Source organism: Haemaphysalis longicornis, unplaced genomic scaffold (genome assembly GCF_048455015.1).
Source record: "Haemaphysalis longicornis isolate Haplotype H1 unplaced genomic scaffold, Haemaphysalis longicornis Haplotype H1 scaffold_1, whole genome shotgun sequence".
NCBI lineage: Eukaryota > Metazoa > Arthropoda > Arachnida > Ixodida > Ixodidae > Haemaphysalis > Haemaphysalis longicornis.
The window spans coordinates 175,243,572-175,260,962 of record NW_027526203.1 but is presented as its reverse complement, the minus strand read 5'-3'; the positions used below and the strand labels follow the sequence as shown (position 1 = coordinate 175,260,962).

Here is a 17,391-nt window from a genome sequence, read left to right as displayed (position 1 = left end):
CTGTACACTGGGCTTATTTGTGAAGCATCGCCGACTTGGAAACAGAGTTACGAGGAACGAATTGCACCCCGTCAAGTCGAGCCATGACACAGTAAACTACAGCTACGTAGTAATATTAGCATTGTCAATCTGAAGCGCTTTTTTTCCCTGTTTTCCTGTTTTCTTCTTTCTTACCTTTGATTGAAGCACTAACGCTTATTTTTTTTTTTCCTTTCCTGATGTAGATGAAAAGGACGAGAAAGGCTATAACGCCGCCACCCGGGGCTCCGTGTCAGGAGATATCTCAGCAGAAGCCTTCACACAAGGAGTCCAAACGCCAGCCTTCCTCCAGGTGCCAGTACCCAACTATTTGTTCGAATCAGTGACATCCCTGCCGGGTGCGACACTGAAAGAGCAAAAGAAATAGATTTTTTTTTGGGTTCACGTGAGTGCGGCAATTTACCACCCCAAAAATTCTACTGCCGTGTTCCAGTCTGAAAACTACGGGCCGATGACAGTTTGGCCTCACCGGACTACACTATATTAGGGCGATCCCGAGGTACAGCTTCAACACGATCCATTCGAGTGTCCAATCCGTGCCGCCAACAAATAAAATTCGGCGAGTGACAGCAAAGTGCGTACCATTGGACTCACAAATGTCATCCGCCCTGTGGCACTGCGCAGTACAGAAACGCAATATAGAACAGCATAGCCTGATGCCCCAGCGCTGATTGAACTTCGAAGTCAAATCGTATGCTCGGTATTGCCATTCGCCGAAATTTCATTATGGGCTCACCTAACTATAACTGTAACATCGACGAAATTCATAACAGCCTTCCCAAACGTGAGGGTGGTCTGCAGTCAGCTTGATAAATCCAGCGTTTCTGCGTGCTGCTTTACACACGTTTGAGCAAACACGCCCAACGAACACCCCGCCGTTGTTCCGCTAGGCTACGTGTGTTACGGTATTTAGAGTGCGCGGTAACTTCCGGGGCACGCCACAAATCATGCCACATACATAAACTGGCAAACCCGCAACCTTCATTTCGGGGCCCTGAGACGTCAACACGCTAAATACCTTGCTCGCATGCTTGTGCACACGGTGGTCGGCTGTGGCAGAAGTGGGATGTCAAAACAGGGAAGGGGGGGGGGGGGGGGTGCTGATTACTATACTAAGGCCTTTGGAATTCCTCTAGTTGGTGTCGCGGCAATAGCGCGTCTAACGGCGAATTGCCGTATGGCCGAGTAAGCCTTACCGAAGAGGTATTGCATATATTGAGGAGGGATGCCAATACAAAAAAAATGCCGTGTATTGTGGGTCTTCCCGGCACAGAACACACAGCCAGTTTTGCCAGGGCACAGGTAGCGAATATCATACAATAAGGCAAACCCTACCTCCACAGCGTTCTTCTTTCCCGGTCAATGTACCAGCTACGCCAATTAGCCTGCGCGGAAGTGCACATTTAATCTTTTGGCTGAATCATGTCAACAGGCAGTAATGCAACCCCCTCCCTTACACGCGCTCCCATGGACGCACCAGATAGAAAAATACGAATCTTTCACCTTAAGATCCCATACAAAAGAACCGCATTTGAAAAGGAGGAAGGTGTTTTTTAACGCGAAAGTTTTTTATTCCTGGACACACGAAGATTTCCCTAACATCATATCCGTCACGGAAGTGACGCCTGTACATTACAACGAAGCAAGCGGCCTGTAAAGAGTACACCCCTGCACACAGGGTCTTCTTGCGGGGAAGCAACCTTTAGTACTAAAGAGTACGTTATACTTAGGGTTGTTCGTTTTCGGGTTTTATATTTTAACACAAAAGTGTTTTATGCCGCGACACACCAAGATTTCATTCATGTCATATCCGTCACGGAAATTACGCCAGTGCACCTTTGCTGAAGCGATCTGCCAGCAGGGCGTCGCTCGCCCAGCACACCCACAAGACAGCTGCCGACCCGCAAATCATGCTCAGCTGCAGCTTTTGCTGCACATTTCACTTTCGTGTCTTACCGATTCCTATGACAGAAGAAAAAACCACCGTTTTTTTGTGGAATGACAGAATGAACCGCAAGAGATTCCCCCCTCCCCCCCTCAAAAAAAAAAAAAAAAACCCTGACAGGCAGCGATTGAATCGTCGGCTGTATAACTGCGACTTTGCGCAACCTTCCATTCTATCTGCGTCGAAATGCACCTCGTATCGCGGCACACTCCACCCTAGATAACCAAGGACAAGGACAACGTTGCGCAATACCCCCCTTGCGGATACGCTCAGTATGTCGGACGTCGCGCCACCCCCATAAATCACCGGAGACGGCGGTGAAGAAACCCCTTTGCCCACCGGTTGGCTGTTTGGTTCAGGCTATTAAAACCCTGTTTGACCCCTCCCACTTTGTTCAAAGCAGGCAAAATCTCGGAATTATGCTTTAATTTTATCTCTCGCTTGGGTTCAAGAGGCAAAGCCGGCTTATTAAAATTGAGCTAGTCAAAAATAGCGTACAAATTCCAATAACGGACGGTGGATTAAAACTCGCATTTCCTGTTCATATCGACTTACAAAATGAAGCATGTGAGAAAAACAATTGTTACTCAGGTCCTTAAAACATTTTACACTTCAACGAACAAATCTGACCTCAATTTAATGCGAAATTTTCCCTTATGTTCTGAGCAAAATCTCGAACTGCGAACCGAAATTCAAGTAGTAAATAAATTTTGCGGTAACCAGGGGTGCATGTAAGTGCTCCTCGAAAACAATTGTCCACTTGGTGAGCGGGACAAATATATGACTAGTATTAGAATTTCTTGTTGATGTTCTCTTAATTGCATCATTATTGGCCTTTTCTGAAGTCGGGGTGGGGTGGGGGGGTTACAGCCACCGGGACCACTCAAACCAGCCGAGCCAGGGGCAAAAGTATATGCGTGATTATAATTTATCGCCCATACAAAAACTGAGTTTACCAGACAACGTGAGCAATGGTTGACGACGATTGAGGTTGCTGATATGACAAAAAGAAACAAAGCTCTTGAATTGAGATTGCGTCTTGAAAACTCTCCCGTGGATATATCACCGAATAGGCTGCGAAAATGTTTAAAAATGCGACAAAATGTAGTATGCAAAAAGCACACACAAGAAAGTTACGGGGTCAGAAAAGCTTTCTCTTATGGTGTGCGAATGGGTAAACATCACTTTTCGTTGAGTTGGGCAAGCCTATGTGTGTGTGGGTAGGCTGATGTCACTGCCATTAGGAATTAGTGAATCGTCAATGACTTTGGGGCGGCTGCTGTCTGCAGCCAATGGAGACGTTAGAGCGGCACATACGCGCGTTCCCTCCAAATGGGAATTTTGATAACAGGTTTCTGGTTGCTCTCAGTTAATGCGAATTTTTATGGCAGGTTGTGGCAGTGGTGATGTGAGGACGCCGCTTTTTTCGCTGACTGGACCAACTGGTGCGTCTTTGGTGCTCACGTGTTAGAAACACGAATACATTAGAGGAAATTAGCCGGAACTTGGAAAGTAACAGCCAAGCGCTGCGCAGAAATCGAAGTGGCAGGATCATGGGCTGGCTGGCCATGCTGTGTCACTTGGGCCTTCGGTTTTTGACGCACATGCACACATGTGCGTGTGCGCTGTTGTCTCAACGAATATCCTAGTTTTTACTTTAATCGCATGCTGGGCCTCGTTATTCGCCAAATTCGCACATTTAAGCACGCTGAATGGTCGTTCTGGGGCGTTGTCGTGAAGCCCACCTGCGCTGATTTCTTAGAGTGCTCTTAGTGCTAAAGGTTGCTTCCCCGCAAGAAGACCCTGTGTGCACGGGTGCACTCTTTACAGGCCGCTTGCTTCGTTGTACTGTACTGGCGTCACTTCCGGGACAGATATGACGTCAGGGAAATCTTCGTGTATCCAGGAATAAAACACTTTCGTGTTAATAAGAGGATTCCTGGCATACTGGTAGCCTTCGACCTGCGGAAGGCCTGCGATTCCGTAACGCACGATGCAGTAACCTCCGCACTCGAAGACACGAAGCCGCATCCTTGACATCGTGAGATCATTTCTGGAGGGACGCACCTTTGAGGTCCGGAGTGACAATAGGAACCCTTAGATTTACAGGAGCAGCATTGGCGTTCCCCAGGGGGCCACACTGTGGCCCACGCTACTTAACCTGGTGATGCGAGGGCTGGCTACACGTCTGCCGGAAATGCATGGTGTGTGCCTCCCCATGTACGCCGACGATGTGACGCTGTGGACGGAGCCCAGTGACCCATTACAGGCTCTCGGAACAACAGAAGAATCAGCCAATGCTATACAAGACACCCTTAATACTTTAGCCGACTACTTGAAGAGTACGGGAATTGAAGTGTCTCTGAAAAAAACAAAATACATTCTCCTGGGTGGCTCGACGGCAGAGAACGGAAAGATCAAGCTCTGCCTTGCAGGCCAGACACTCGAAAACGCTCCATACCGGCACATCAAGATTCTTGGCATCCCGATACACGAAAGCGGAGGCGTGGCAACGTGGCTGTGGCAGCTAGAGCCTAAATGGGAACAGCTTCTGCATCTTGTAAGAGGCATAGCCCACAAATCCGGAGGAGCCAGCACACGCACAGCTCGTACCCTCATGATGGTAATACTAACGTCAAAAGCTTGCTACGGACCTTTGTGTTTTGACCTGACAAAATCGCAGCACGACAAGCTGGAAAGACTACACCGAGAATGTCTTCGGGTGATAGCGGGCCTGCCCCGCCATGCCCGGGTCGAGAGCCTGCACCGGTACTCTCGCATCCCGCCGCTCAGAGACATCAACGCAGAACGCAAGGCAGGACATGATCGCCGCCGTCTCTACACGCGAGCGGGCCAGTCGTTTCTAGAACTGAACGGGGAACAGCTGGGTGAAAAGAAAGAAGTGCTCCGCGCGATCGCTCCCTGGGACGACATCCAGGTTCGTGTCTGTCACGAAGCCAGTCACGCGCCGACACACGAAAGGAGTCACACAGCCCAAGGAATCGCCCTTGCTGAGAGTGCTCACTTCCTGGACAACGCCATCTTCATGGGCGCCGCCTTGGATCCAGATACCTTCGGGGAGTGGTTGCTGCCGTCCGAGGACAGCAGCGGGACGCGCAGGCGTTTCAATACTGCCAAGAGCAACCTGTGAGGTCACTTGAACTGCAGGCCATCCTTTGTGCACTAGTGAAGTTTACTGAATGTGCACGGACCAGCCCACTTTCTGTGCGAGGAAAAACCTTCACTGTTTTCACCGACTCATTGGACACCCTAAAATATCTGACGAAGACAGCTGGAGCCGTAACTTTGGCGCACAACGTGAAAGTCGCTTGTGCAACCATTCACGAGCTCTACGGCGTGACGGTGCGGGTGGACTGGGTCCCGGGGCATGCGGGCAGCATCGCTGACGGCGCCGCCCATGACGCGGCGAGCGAGCTGGTAGGTTTCCGCTCGCCCCCCTTGCCCTTGACGTAGTCCCTCAGGCTCCGCTGCTCTTTGACCCGGAACAGTTACGCGAGCGGATAAAGGTGCAAGCTAAACGGGAACTGAGGGCGAAGGTGCCGCACAATCCGCACCCACTTCCCAAAGGGCTTCCGCGCGGTGTGGAAGTGCTAATCTAAAAGGCTAGGACAGGAGCTACCCTTACGGAAGATGCTCTGGAAAAGTGGCGAGCACACGCTGCATCCAAAAGAACTCGTGGCGCTGACCCACAGGCGGACAACACCTATCTAAACGAGGAGGGCGACCAGGCAGCCGCTGCGACGTGCAGCACGTGCAATACCGGTGCCTCTCCAACGCTAAGACACCTACAGTGGGACTGCCCCGGCCTTTCACCGCTGTGGAACAGGCACAAGGGTGCCGGCGTTAACGTATACCTCATTGGAGGAATGGACAATTCCGTCCCCTCACTTGGACGCAGCGAGCACGATCCTTTCCTTGTGGGAGTTCGTGTGAGAGGAAGACCTGACCCGACGACTCTGACGGCCATCCCACTCCCTTTTCCTTCTTCCCTCTTCCCCAACTAGGCTACCAAGCCCCCCGAATCATTACTAAAGTTTCATTCATTCATCTTCGTTAACCCCGCAGTGTGGGGAAAGAGGGATCGTGATATGTGTGTGAGGGTGGCTCAAGTGGGGAGGGAGTGCGTGGGGTGTTGTCTCCAGAGTGCTGATTTTACGGGGGATAACGAGGGGTGACGGGGCGGAAGGGTGTTGCGTGATAGCCTGTGGTGGAGGGTGATGTCACGGAAGGTGAGTAGTGCCTCTCGGTGTGGAGGTCATTGGGATGCAAGGAGGGGGCTCTGCTGAGGGGTCCGGCGTATCAAAGCTGGGGCCGCCTCGTGTGCCTAAAGCCCATATGGCCAGGAGTCCACAAAAAGGAGATGGAGTGCTCAGGAGGGGGGTGGGAGCAGAAAACTTTGTGGGCAAGGGGCGAAATGATGCCCCTGTTGAAATTTCAAACGGCCGTTTGGGGATCCGTTAATATGAGGGTAGGGGTGTGGCGGAGGGTGGTGGCCAGGGTGATTGGGGGCCGAGGTAGAGGGGGTTGGGGTGTGGTTCACTGCTGCTATGACGCAGGTATGGCGGGGTTGCTGTTCGAGGCGGGTTATTTCATATTTTGTGTTCCCTGCCCGGAACCGCAGACAGCGCTTCTCGCGGCGAAATTAGGAGCGCGGAGAATAGCGAAGCGGCAAAAGAGACGGCAATAGCGTTGACTGGGCTATGCATGCTCACATAGTATACCGGTCTGAAATCAGGAGATGCCACCCGCGCAGTAGACAGCAGGCCGCTAGAGTGTTTTAGAAGAGCGTTTTGCCGGCTGCACGCAAGTCTTTCCTCAGTCGATGCGATGAATGGATGCCAAAATATTTCTTCGATGTATGAATTTTCGAACGCCGCTGACGTTCTCATACAATGGAGGAATTTTTAGTTCTTAACCTTGTGTGTTTCAGAACCACCTAATTCCGGCCCAATTTCTATGGCGTGTACAGCATGCGACATCATGGAACATGGCATTCTACAAGCATGGTTTCTTTTACCGATGAAATTAGCCGTAATATTCAAAATCAGCATGGTTTTAGAGGTCTGTCGACTACGAGCTATTATCTTGAACTTGTTCATGATACTGCAACTGCAATTGGTCATCGCGACATCTTTCTTCGCTTATTTAAGCCTTCGAGCGCATCTGTATATCATATGGCGGTCCAATATATATGAAACCAAGTGAATAGCTAACTAAACGTATTGTGTACAATTACTGCAACTCTTGTGGCACTGGCTTATGGGTCATTTGGTAGGTTTTCTCGTGTTTAGTGGAAGTAGCGTGGAGGCGAAAAATTATCTACGCGAAATATAACTGCGGTGATTTTGGATGTCAGTTCAACCGTAGCCCCAGCCTACACCGGACTCTATCTAAAACTTGTGAGCTAGGTTGAGGTCACGAAAGAGTTTCGCCATCCCTGACATCTCCTCAACCTCATCCCCTATTGTGAGTTTCTCTTCATTGAAGATTGAGGGGGGTTTATGAAATAGCAATCTTATAAAATTTCCTCAACCCCACAAATTTCGTCTCTATCTGGCAATATTTTTCGCAGGATAAGACCAACGACCGACTTGAATCTGAGGCGTCCGAAAAAGAGAGCAGCACCCCAATGCCAGTGAGGCCATTCACCGCCGAACCCTGGGATACGGCACACCATCACGCGTCCATGTCAGGACCCACGCACCAGCGGATTCCATTGTGGTCGGAGGAGGACTCGCGGCCGTCATCGGCACCGGCAAGTCTCGGCGAGGCAAGCGACATGACGGACCTGCAACAGATGCCGTTCCCGACACGTCGCACAACCGCTGTCCAAAGCCTGGTTGATTACGAGGAGCCAGAGATGTACCGGGCTAAGGGAGGGCGGCAAGGGCTACGTGGGCATCCAAGGGCGTTATACTTCGGCCCCAATTGTTGCAGCGCCTGCAGGCGCCTACAAGCGCCGCTCAATACCGTAAGTTAATCGTATACAGCGGGAATGCGGTTGGCGACCAGAGCGAAAGCGGGGAGGCCTTCGCACGGCAGATAGCGACCGGCAGGTGCGTAAAGCCCGGCAGACTTGTATCGTAGAGGCGACCTCCGGCAGATTGCGGACGCCGCCGCTATTGACAGCATGACACACTGGCGTCGGTGGGCTTCCGAAAGTAAGGCAGTCACTCTCAAGTGAGGCGAATGGATAATAGGCCACCGAAAATGGTGGGCATTCAGACCTGATCAAACACGGTCTAGCAAAAGCGACCATCATTTGATCGCAAAATCAACAGTTCAATGGGCGAATCATACGAGATATCGTGATGACCCTAGTGATGGACAACCACTCCTCACTAACGGAGAGGGTGTGTTGTGTTTTGCGTGTTTATGAATGCACCTATCATAAAAGATTATGCTGTTACGAATTGCTTCGGAGAAGGATGTGGGCCTCATTTTTTTTTCTTTCTACGTATACGACGTTCCACTGAAGATTCTAGCGTCAAAGAGTGGCCATGCCGTGTCACGCGACCGTCTAAAATCCTGAGCGGGTCGAGGAGGGTTTAATATTTTGTTGTCTTTTCGGGTTGAGGAGTATGTTTTCTTTTTGTCTACACGAACAACAGGCTCGGAAGATAAAAAAAATGTTAAAAAATTAAGGCGTACTGCGAAATAACTACTCGACAAGTAATACGGGATACGCGTTTTACCGAAAGTTCTTAGCCGTATTTCGCAATTTGTTGCACGTCACTTTTGTGCGTGTGTGCACGTACAGCGACGGGAAAAATTCCTGCTGCTCTGGATTCGCAGCCGGATACATTAAATTGCACGTGAGGCCGTCCGTTCAGGTGCAAACCGAGTGAAAAATGTAGGCACGCAATTCTGGGAGTAGGCACCAGAGAAGATAGCGATCAATCGATCGGCTAAACCTTGAAATTACAGATTGTGGCTTCTTAGTTTTCATATGAAGAGATCGAGTTCCTCCAAGAACATTATATATACCAATTTCTCATGCAGTTTATTACGGCAGTTATTTGCTCATTTTTACCGTACGTGATCGCATACAGCCGCTGTTAATGGAGACAGGGACACACAATTGTTTTGTACTGGGATATGTTCTCGCATATTTGTACATTGCACTAACACAGGAATACACCCGATAAAAAGCCAAAAGAGCAACCTTATCACAATGATTAGCACGAGAAAACAATAAGGTGTATCCCAAAAATGAACTGGTGCCACCAAATTAAGATTTTATTGGACGAAAGGTCCATAATGACGTCGTGCACGTGGCTTGTGCTCCTGAGGTGGCTTCCTGTGAGAAAAAATGCTGGGAGTGGAATTTGGTTTGTTTTTTAACGTCAAGCTTCTCCAAAATCCGTTGCCCAAATTGTTTTTTCGTGAACTGACCCTATTGTGAAAGAAAAAAGTGCACCACCGAGACTGAGACGCGCCAGAAACACTCCGCAAGTATAGCCAATAATGCATGCAGAGGAGAGTTAGCGACCGTTCAACCGCAGCCTGGTCAAATTCGTGTTCGCGCATCTGCTCAACGCCACATCCACGTTCATTTCGCGGTCAATAAATTCGTTTAAAAAGTGCCTTGTTGGACAAAAATTGGTCTGCTGAGAATATATTTGCCCACTGTGTTTTGGTTCACACCGCTAATACCGGATACGCACGCCGTTTACAATTAAGCTGAAGTAAGCCACTGCAAATGCACGGCCTCACGTGTAAAGCAAACGTTAAGACTTAATGAACCGTTCTCTGTGCAGTATGCATACACGGAAGGAAGGGCGTACAGCCGTTGCGGTGCGAATATGCATTTCAGGTTTCCCCTGAAATTGCGAATCAAACGTACATAAACGACGTGGTCACTAAATTAGCTGGCCTTGAATTTTTTACCTAGCCGCAGTGTGCGCCGCACCGACCAAGCACATATTACGCAGCAAATCGGTCCAATGTCATAACAACGGGCTTAGAATACTACACGGGCCGCGTACACACAAAACATGACTTCACGCAAAGAAGAGCCCACACGCACTCGGAACCATAGGTCGGTAGGCTCACTCACGAGCGCACTCAAACACCCCGAAATCACCACTGAAGAGTGAGTGGTGAGCGAGCTTCGCCATCGTTTTTGTACTGGCGAATGTGAAGGCGAGTGAGGGGGGCCCGCGCGCAGTGAGCCCCACTCACCACTCGCGAGAGCACTCGCGCTACTCGCGCCATTTGCGGGATTCGTTGCAGGAGGCGCTCGCTGGGATGGTTGTTAAAGGGATACTGAAGCACTTTTTACAAAAAAAGAGCTTTTGCTCCCATTTTATCATTTTTCATACGGCGAACTCGAAAATCAAGTCAAAACTTGACATAAACTATTAAAAAGCACTTAATTTTGGCAAAAATGAACAACGGGTGCCTAGGGGCATGTGGCGAACCTCACCGCCGTTCGTGATTGGTCAAGTCTTCGTGACGTCGTCGTGAGGACCCTCGGAGGAGGCGGAGCATGAAACGCGTTCCCAGCGGGTCGTCGCGGTAGAAAACGCTGTATTTGCATTTGTGTAATTGATCCCACGATGGCCAGTCCGAGTAGTGAGTTTATCGTACACCCGTAGTGAGTTTATCGTACACCCGTAAAGAAAACAGACTTGAAATTCATCGGTGGGATCTTTGTCGTCGCCACCATACCTCATTTTATCACGTACTTACCCCGCGATGGTTTCCACCCAGACCCTGTGCGTAATCGTTCCGCTTCATTAGGAGGTCTCAAATGGACGACCTTTGTGCTTTCAACGCACAGAACACTGTCGCCAGAGAACATCGCCATCTCTCATACTCCTCAAGAAGCGCGCAACATGCCTGGGTGGCACGGTAAAACCAGCTCCTCATCTCACACGCCACCACCACATCAAATATCCTCGCAGCCTTGGGTGAAGACATTTTCGAACTCGTGCCTAGGTCGCTTCAAGCAACGGAGCAAATAAGGAAATCGGCGCACGGGGATGACATGTACACCGATCGAGATAGCGCGAAATCGCCAAAACGGACAGGGCTATGCACGCCGCTGTCCGCGCCTGTCAATCCATCGGACAGTTGCATTCGTCGCGCGAAATCATACCGTCTTCAAGCACTGCCCTGGCCTTCGCTTCGAAACAACAACAACAACAAAAACGGCGCGCTTGCTTTCGTCATTCGGCCTGCTTCGGGTCTGCGGTTGCAGGAGACGTGAACAGCGCATCCGTAATTTCGCAGCGAAAACAATGCTGGCTATTCGTTACGACGAGGCATTCTCAAACACACGAATCACACGAGAAAAACACCGTCCACACACGAGAAAAACACCGTCCACACGAACGTTCTTGCCAGCACCGCGCCGCAAACAACGTTTCTCGTCGGGAAACGCGCTGCCCGCGCGGCGGAGTGCAACCTCAAGTATGGCGGCGCCGCCGCCGCGCAGGTAGCGCCGCCGCGCGGTCCAAGGCCCTGTGAATACACCCTATACGTGTCCCAACCGGCAACGTTCACCCGCCTGGGAAACAGCTGAGTCGCGAAGCCATCGGCCAACTGCCGAGTTGCCCGACCGCGCTGTCATACTACGCCGACGGCGAAACAAACACGTCGGCCGATGGAAAGTCGCCGTAGTGTGACTGGTTCGCCGACCGAAGAAGCCAACAAAATCGGTCACCCGACCGGTCGCCCGACGCGTCGTCGGGAATCGACCGAGAAGCGAAAACTGCTCCCCGACAACATCTGTGCTGCAATGAATGCGGCTCTATTTTGATAGTTTCTGGAGTGTAATAAACTCAGTTAGGTCCACGAAGCCCATGCAACTCAACACTAGCGCTAATGCAATCCGTATTTTGGCTTTCGACGCTTCGGCTGTGCTCTTCGGCGCCGCCGCTACCCCGGAGCTGCAAGCTGTAAATGGTGTGCGAACGGCTCGCCTGTAGAAAATGCAAGGTCAGTTTCGTGCAGAAGAAGAGTTACGTAGGGTAATTTTGGTAATAAGGCATCAATATCGGCCAAGGTTTTTCATGTGAAACGTAAAACCAAAGTACGACAAGCTCTATCCCCGCAGTGGGAAATCGCAGTCGCAGCCGCGCACACACATTTTTGCGAGCGTTTTCGCGAAGCAGCGGAGTTGATGGCGATAAGCTGTTGTGGGGGCTTCGGGGAACCTTGCTGTGCAAGCGCTATTTAAGAAATTTCAGTTTACCAGCCAGGAATTCTGTAAACCAGCTAGTAAACACCGACGTATGACACGGAAGGATGGGCCTCCATCTATTACCTAGGCTATTTTGCACCGTGTCGCCATTTGCGCGGTGGCGCAGTGCTCTCGGGCATCGCGCCCGTGCGCTCAACTTCGCGGGTTCAATTCCCGCCGAAGTCTTTTTTTTTTTTTTTTAGGGGGTATGGTTTGCGTATGCAATTTGTGAATCATTTTCTGCGCTGATTTTGAGAAGCAACCACCTTCTCAATGGAAAATTTCATTCGAAACATGCAAGTGGCGTCTTGAGCCACAACAATTAATTTCCCCTTTCTCGCACCGTGCTTCTCGAAAATGCGGTACCATGGTGCAAAGTATATATCCTTCTTTATTAGAGGAGGTTAAATTTCTGCTGACGTACGCACTAATTTATATGCAAATTTTAAGTGCTACAGAGGTCTTTTCACCGGGGGTTCATCCATAACATCCATATTATTACTGTCTAGGCACGAGCGCACAGCTCTTTTTTCTTTGTCCGTGATCCAACAAGAAGTTCAGGAGTACATACAGTACAAGCAGCGCACACGCCAGTACGCACCAACGGCTTCAGTCGTGCAGCGGCGACACGATACTCCAATTTTGATTACAGAGAGCCGCTCCTCACATGTTTTTTGCGACGTCACCACTGCTGTTCCAGATTTTAGAGCCGATATACCGCCGCTAGGGCTTTTGTAACTGCAGTGGCGTCGTCACTTAGTTCAGCATGAGCTATATTGAAACGCTTTGGTCAGTAGTGGTCCCTTCTGAGGCACTCATATCACGATAAGCATGTTTTCATAACAGGTGTTCATGCGCGCACTGCGTTACAATGACCGACGAAGAAGATTGCTGCTGTTGCCAGGAGATACGGGAGGTTCGAGAGAGGCAAAGGCACCCCAGGTGCGCCACAACCACCAGAAGACTCCAGCACAGCCCTCAACAGGGCTGTGCTGGAGGTTGCACTTCGACAGAATGGCATCCCGATACTGCCTAGAAGCAGCCTGTCTGGGAATGTCTGGAACACAACACACTCGCCTTTGTTGGCTTGAAGTGTTCCCTCCTTACAGTAGCAACCCACTGAGCAGCGAGTTTCGGCTCCCGCGGGAAGCTGTGAAAGACCACTTTATCGCGGCCATAGGTGCTGTTGCAACCGAATGCCGAGCAGAACCTCGGCATGGTTACTCCGCTTCCTCGGCACGATTGTGAAGCAGTACAACGCAGCACTGAAAAAGTTTCCACTACTAGTTGCTAAATTAAAACAAAACACAGCACGGGGCCCAGGAAAGCTAACGCTGGCGGACGGCACGCTGAGAAAGGCAGCAGCAGGGGCCGAACACTTGCCGCCAGTGTTGCGGAATGGGCGTCCCCATTTCATTCCAATTCCATTCCGGGGAATGGCAATTTGCCTAAATTCCATTCCCTTCAATTCCTCGGAATGACAAAACTTTCCCCATTCCAACTCCGGGAATTGCCGGGCAATTCAATTCCATTCCTCTAATTTCTCAACGTAGGAAAGGCATGTTGATAGTTTTATCGGGTTATTATAAAGTGAAGGATGATGTTATCTTCAACTGGCTTGAAACCACTTTCTCTCGTTGCAGGTACTCGCGCTCGTGTTTTCTTTTCAGGTGCCGAATTAGACAAAACTTCGACTGCAGCATGTACCGTTTTGAAACCGAGCTTGCAGCGTGCAACTTGTTCGTTTTCTTCGCGGGTAATATCAAAAAACTGTTTCCAATGTGCCATGTTGGTGGACTACTGCGTGCGTGAGCCGCTGGGCGCAGGAGCCAATGTGCGACTGTGCGGTATGAAAGCGGTTTTTATTTGCCATAAAAAGATAGGAAGAATAGGGGAGGGGGGGGGGGTGTAGCACAGAAAGTCAAGGGGGGAGCATCGCCCAGCTCTTACGGTACGAGTGTGCTCCTAAACGAACCTTTGGGCTTTTATAGTCGTCCACATGCGCCAGCGCGGAGGCATTTCAAGTTCAATTTGCAACAAGACTCCCCGCCCCCCCCCCCATCCCCCCTTTGTGACTCCTCATTTTCTCTGAAAAGACTTCGGAAGGTGGCGGGCCTCAAGAAGAAATGTACTGGGACCGTGTCATCCGGCCAGCGCCGCCAATTTCGGTAACCGGCCCTAAAAGAGACTAGCGCTGGTTCTAATCTTGTACAGGGCCAGTGTATGTGTGTGCGCGTGTGTGCATTGAACTTCTAAGGATCGGCGACGCGGCACCGGTCTTTGACCCTGACGAAAGCCGTCCTGCGCGCCACACGGGCACGGCGTCACCGGGTCAGCAACGGCAGTTTCGGAAGCCTGCGCGGAGAAACGAGAGGAAGCGCCAATGACTCACCTTGCAGAGGGCACCTTGGTACCGTCTTGGACACCACTCAACTCCCACTCTCCACCCTTACCCCCCCTCGATAACAACCCTTTGTGTGAAAGCCTAAGTGGCTCATGTCCCTGGCGGACACGAGGGGAGAGCGGTCACTGACGGCCTCAGAGGAATAAAAGAAACCGATGAGGGGGCCAATCGAAGGGGAAAACGACCCGTTCTTCGAAAGGCCTTTCGTCATAGGCCGTTTCGTAATAGGCCGAATTGCGCTAAACATAGGCCGAAAATTGCGCTAAAGGGACATGCAGAGGAAGGAAGACAAACAATGCGCAGTTGTGAGTTGCACATTCTTTGTCTTCCTTCCTCTCTATGCCCATTTAGTGCAATTTTCGTAATTCGTAATGCACCAACTAGCCCAACAGCACATTTTACAGTTCGTAAAAGGCCGTCCGTTTGGTGACATAGGATCATTCGTCATAGACCAGTTTGTCTCGTAAGAAAGTTCGTCACAGGTGCAGAAAATGAATGTCCACGTGTTCTTTTTTTTTTTTTTTTGTAACGCAATTGGCTTTCCGTGAAGTAGGCAGGACGGTTTGACTCTAAATAGAGAAGCCAAGCAGTTTTTTTTTCTCTTTTTTTTTTTTTGGGGGGGGGGGGGGGGGTGTACATCTGAAAACCAGCAAAAATGCAAGCCAGAGTGGGCAAGTAGGGGGACGTGTTTGGAGAAGAATATACATGCGAGTTTAACAACCCTAGACAGGAAAGTGAGACAGGGACGTAGCTCAACAAAGTTCTTTGAAAACGGGCCACAAAGGAACCGCGTCCCCGTTTTCACTGTTTCGGCCAGCATGGGCGCCCCCCCCCCCCCCCCCCTTCCCCCCTTCCTTCTCCAAGGGAACAGCCGACTCGTGATAGAACTTTTCGAAGAGGCATCTGGTTCTAGGTGATCCCGTACTGGGGAAGGTGGTAGCACCGACCTTCTTGTTTTTGGAAATTTTGTCTGGAAGTTTCGTCCATCTGGAAACTTCGTCCGCGAATCGCCGCGTCTGAGCTGGGAGGCGCAGCCGTGGCCGCCGTTTCTATTACATGGGCTCTCCTGTTTCGGCTGAATTCCCGAACCAATTTTAGGCCTTCGTCGACGCTGCTTCGGGCAAAGGCGTCCGAGTGTCTAGACAGAAGGGATAGTGTTGCAAAAGGTCCTGGGGGATGAGGGGGTAGAGCGAGGTGAGATGTCGCGTAAGCTGATATGCGAAAGCTTGCGGCGAACACAAGCATCGCGCCAGCGTCTTGCTGTCGGCGAGGTGTGATGCGAGTTGCCGAAGGTTCCAGAAGCAAAAAAGAAACTTGAAGTGTGGGGAGACAGCTCGCAGCCGGGGCGAAGATGCCGCCAAGGCAAACAATTACAAGGCGCAGTTGGTGGGAGAGGGGGATGCCAACGCCATTGTTCCCCACGACGGACACCAACGGCTTAGAGCCGCGGTTATTACGCGGAGAATCGCGACGAACTTCGTATCAGCGCTGTCGGAAGACAGAATGGACCTTTTTCCAGTAGCGACCTGCGCATACGCGGGCTGCCCGTCCGCCATTCTTGGCAGGCGCCTCGGGCAAAATAATCAAAAGGGAGCCCCTCAGTTCTCTGCTTAGGGAGCGGCTATACGGTCTAGCGCTGCTCGCTTTCTTTTTTTTCTCTCTCTCTCTTTCGACACCTCGTGGTGGGTTCGTACGTGCCCACAATAATGGCTTTCTACGAAAAGGCGCAAGGACTTTTGAGGCTGACCACTCTGCCAGCACATGGCTGCCAGTGAAGGGGTTAACCAAAATGAAAAAAAGAAAAACAGAAAGGGGCGCTTCGAACACTGCAGATTAGTCACGAGAACATGCACCTGCTACCGTGACATTCATGTGAAAGGTACGGGTGACGGGTCAGCGCAAGGGGGGGGGGGGGGGGGGGGGGTGGGACTGCAGGACCAGGATATTTTATGCACGAGTTCTCCGAAAGGCAAACTTTTTCGGGGGCGTGCCTTACTGCCATTTTTTGTTCGCCATGGCGGCCGCTAGAGGGACTGGTACTGGAGGAGGAGGAATGCCTTTATTATCAGAGGGGGCATGAATACCCTGTTGGGGAAGGAAAGGGGCATGAAGGAAGGGAGGGAATAATCGAAAAAAGAACAATGTTCAAGGTTCAATCACCTGAAATGGTGGCTAGCATTGTAAAGTCCGTGAAAAAAGGTCCATTGTAGTGGGCTCGCAGCTTATAAATATACCATGCTTGTAATCAGCCAACCCATTTTAACAGTACTGCGTTATTGTTAAATTCAAGGCTCTGGCTTACTAATGTTTGAACTTGGGCTAGTGGGTTCTTTTGCTTATTTTTGCATATTTTGGAACAACAACGCATGGAAGGAAAAGCGCTTTGTTTTTGGAAAAATACACGTAATTCCATTCCCATTCCATTCCGGGCAAAATGCTCTTAATTCAATTCCCATTCCATTCCTACAAGCATTACCGCCATTCCATTCCCATTCCATTCCGTGGTCGCGAAAATGTGGAATGATTCCGGAATCATTCCAATTCCGGAGTGGTAATTCCGCAACACTGCTTGCCGCGGCGGCCGATCGCTCCTCACGACGACGTCACCACGACCCCTTTCACTCTCGTGCCGTCCTCCTCCCCTGCGCTCCGCGCGTCGCGGGGGCGTGGCGATGGCGCTTGTTTATTCGCCTATTACGCCGCTATTTCAACAAAAAAAAAAGAAAAAGACCTCGTAGGTTAGGTGTTTAAGGTCAACGTTTCCGAATTTCTGTGTATTCAGCAAATTGAAAA

General features: G+C 50.6%; 1 protein-coding gene across 1 annotated transcript in view; it reads left to right on the top strand.

The window, feature by feature from the left end:
• The first annotated feature begins 230 nt into the window (after nucleotides 1-230).
• The window catches only part of LOC144167364 (neprilysin-1-like), a 32,581-nt gene continuing 15,420 nt past the window's right edge, over nucleotides 231-17,391 (top strand). The window contains exons 1-2 of the mRNA XM_077696653.1: nucleotides 231-331; nucleotides 7,578-7,976. Of these exons, the coding sequence (XP_077552779.1) occupies nucleotides 7,635-7,976 (342 nt within the window). The 5' untranslated portion in view covers nucleotides 231-331; nucleotides 7,578-7,634. The remainder of the gene's footprint in view (nucleotides 332-7,577; nucleotides 7,977-17,391) is intronic.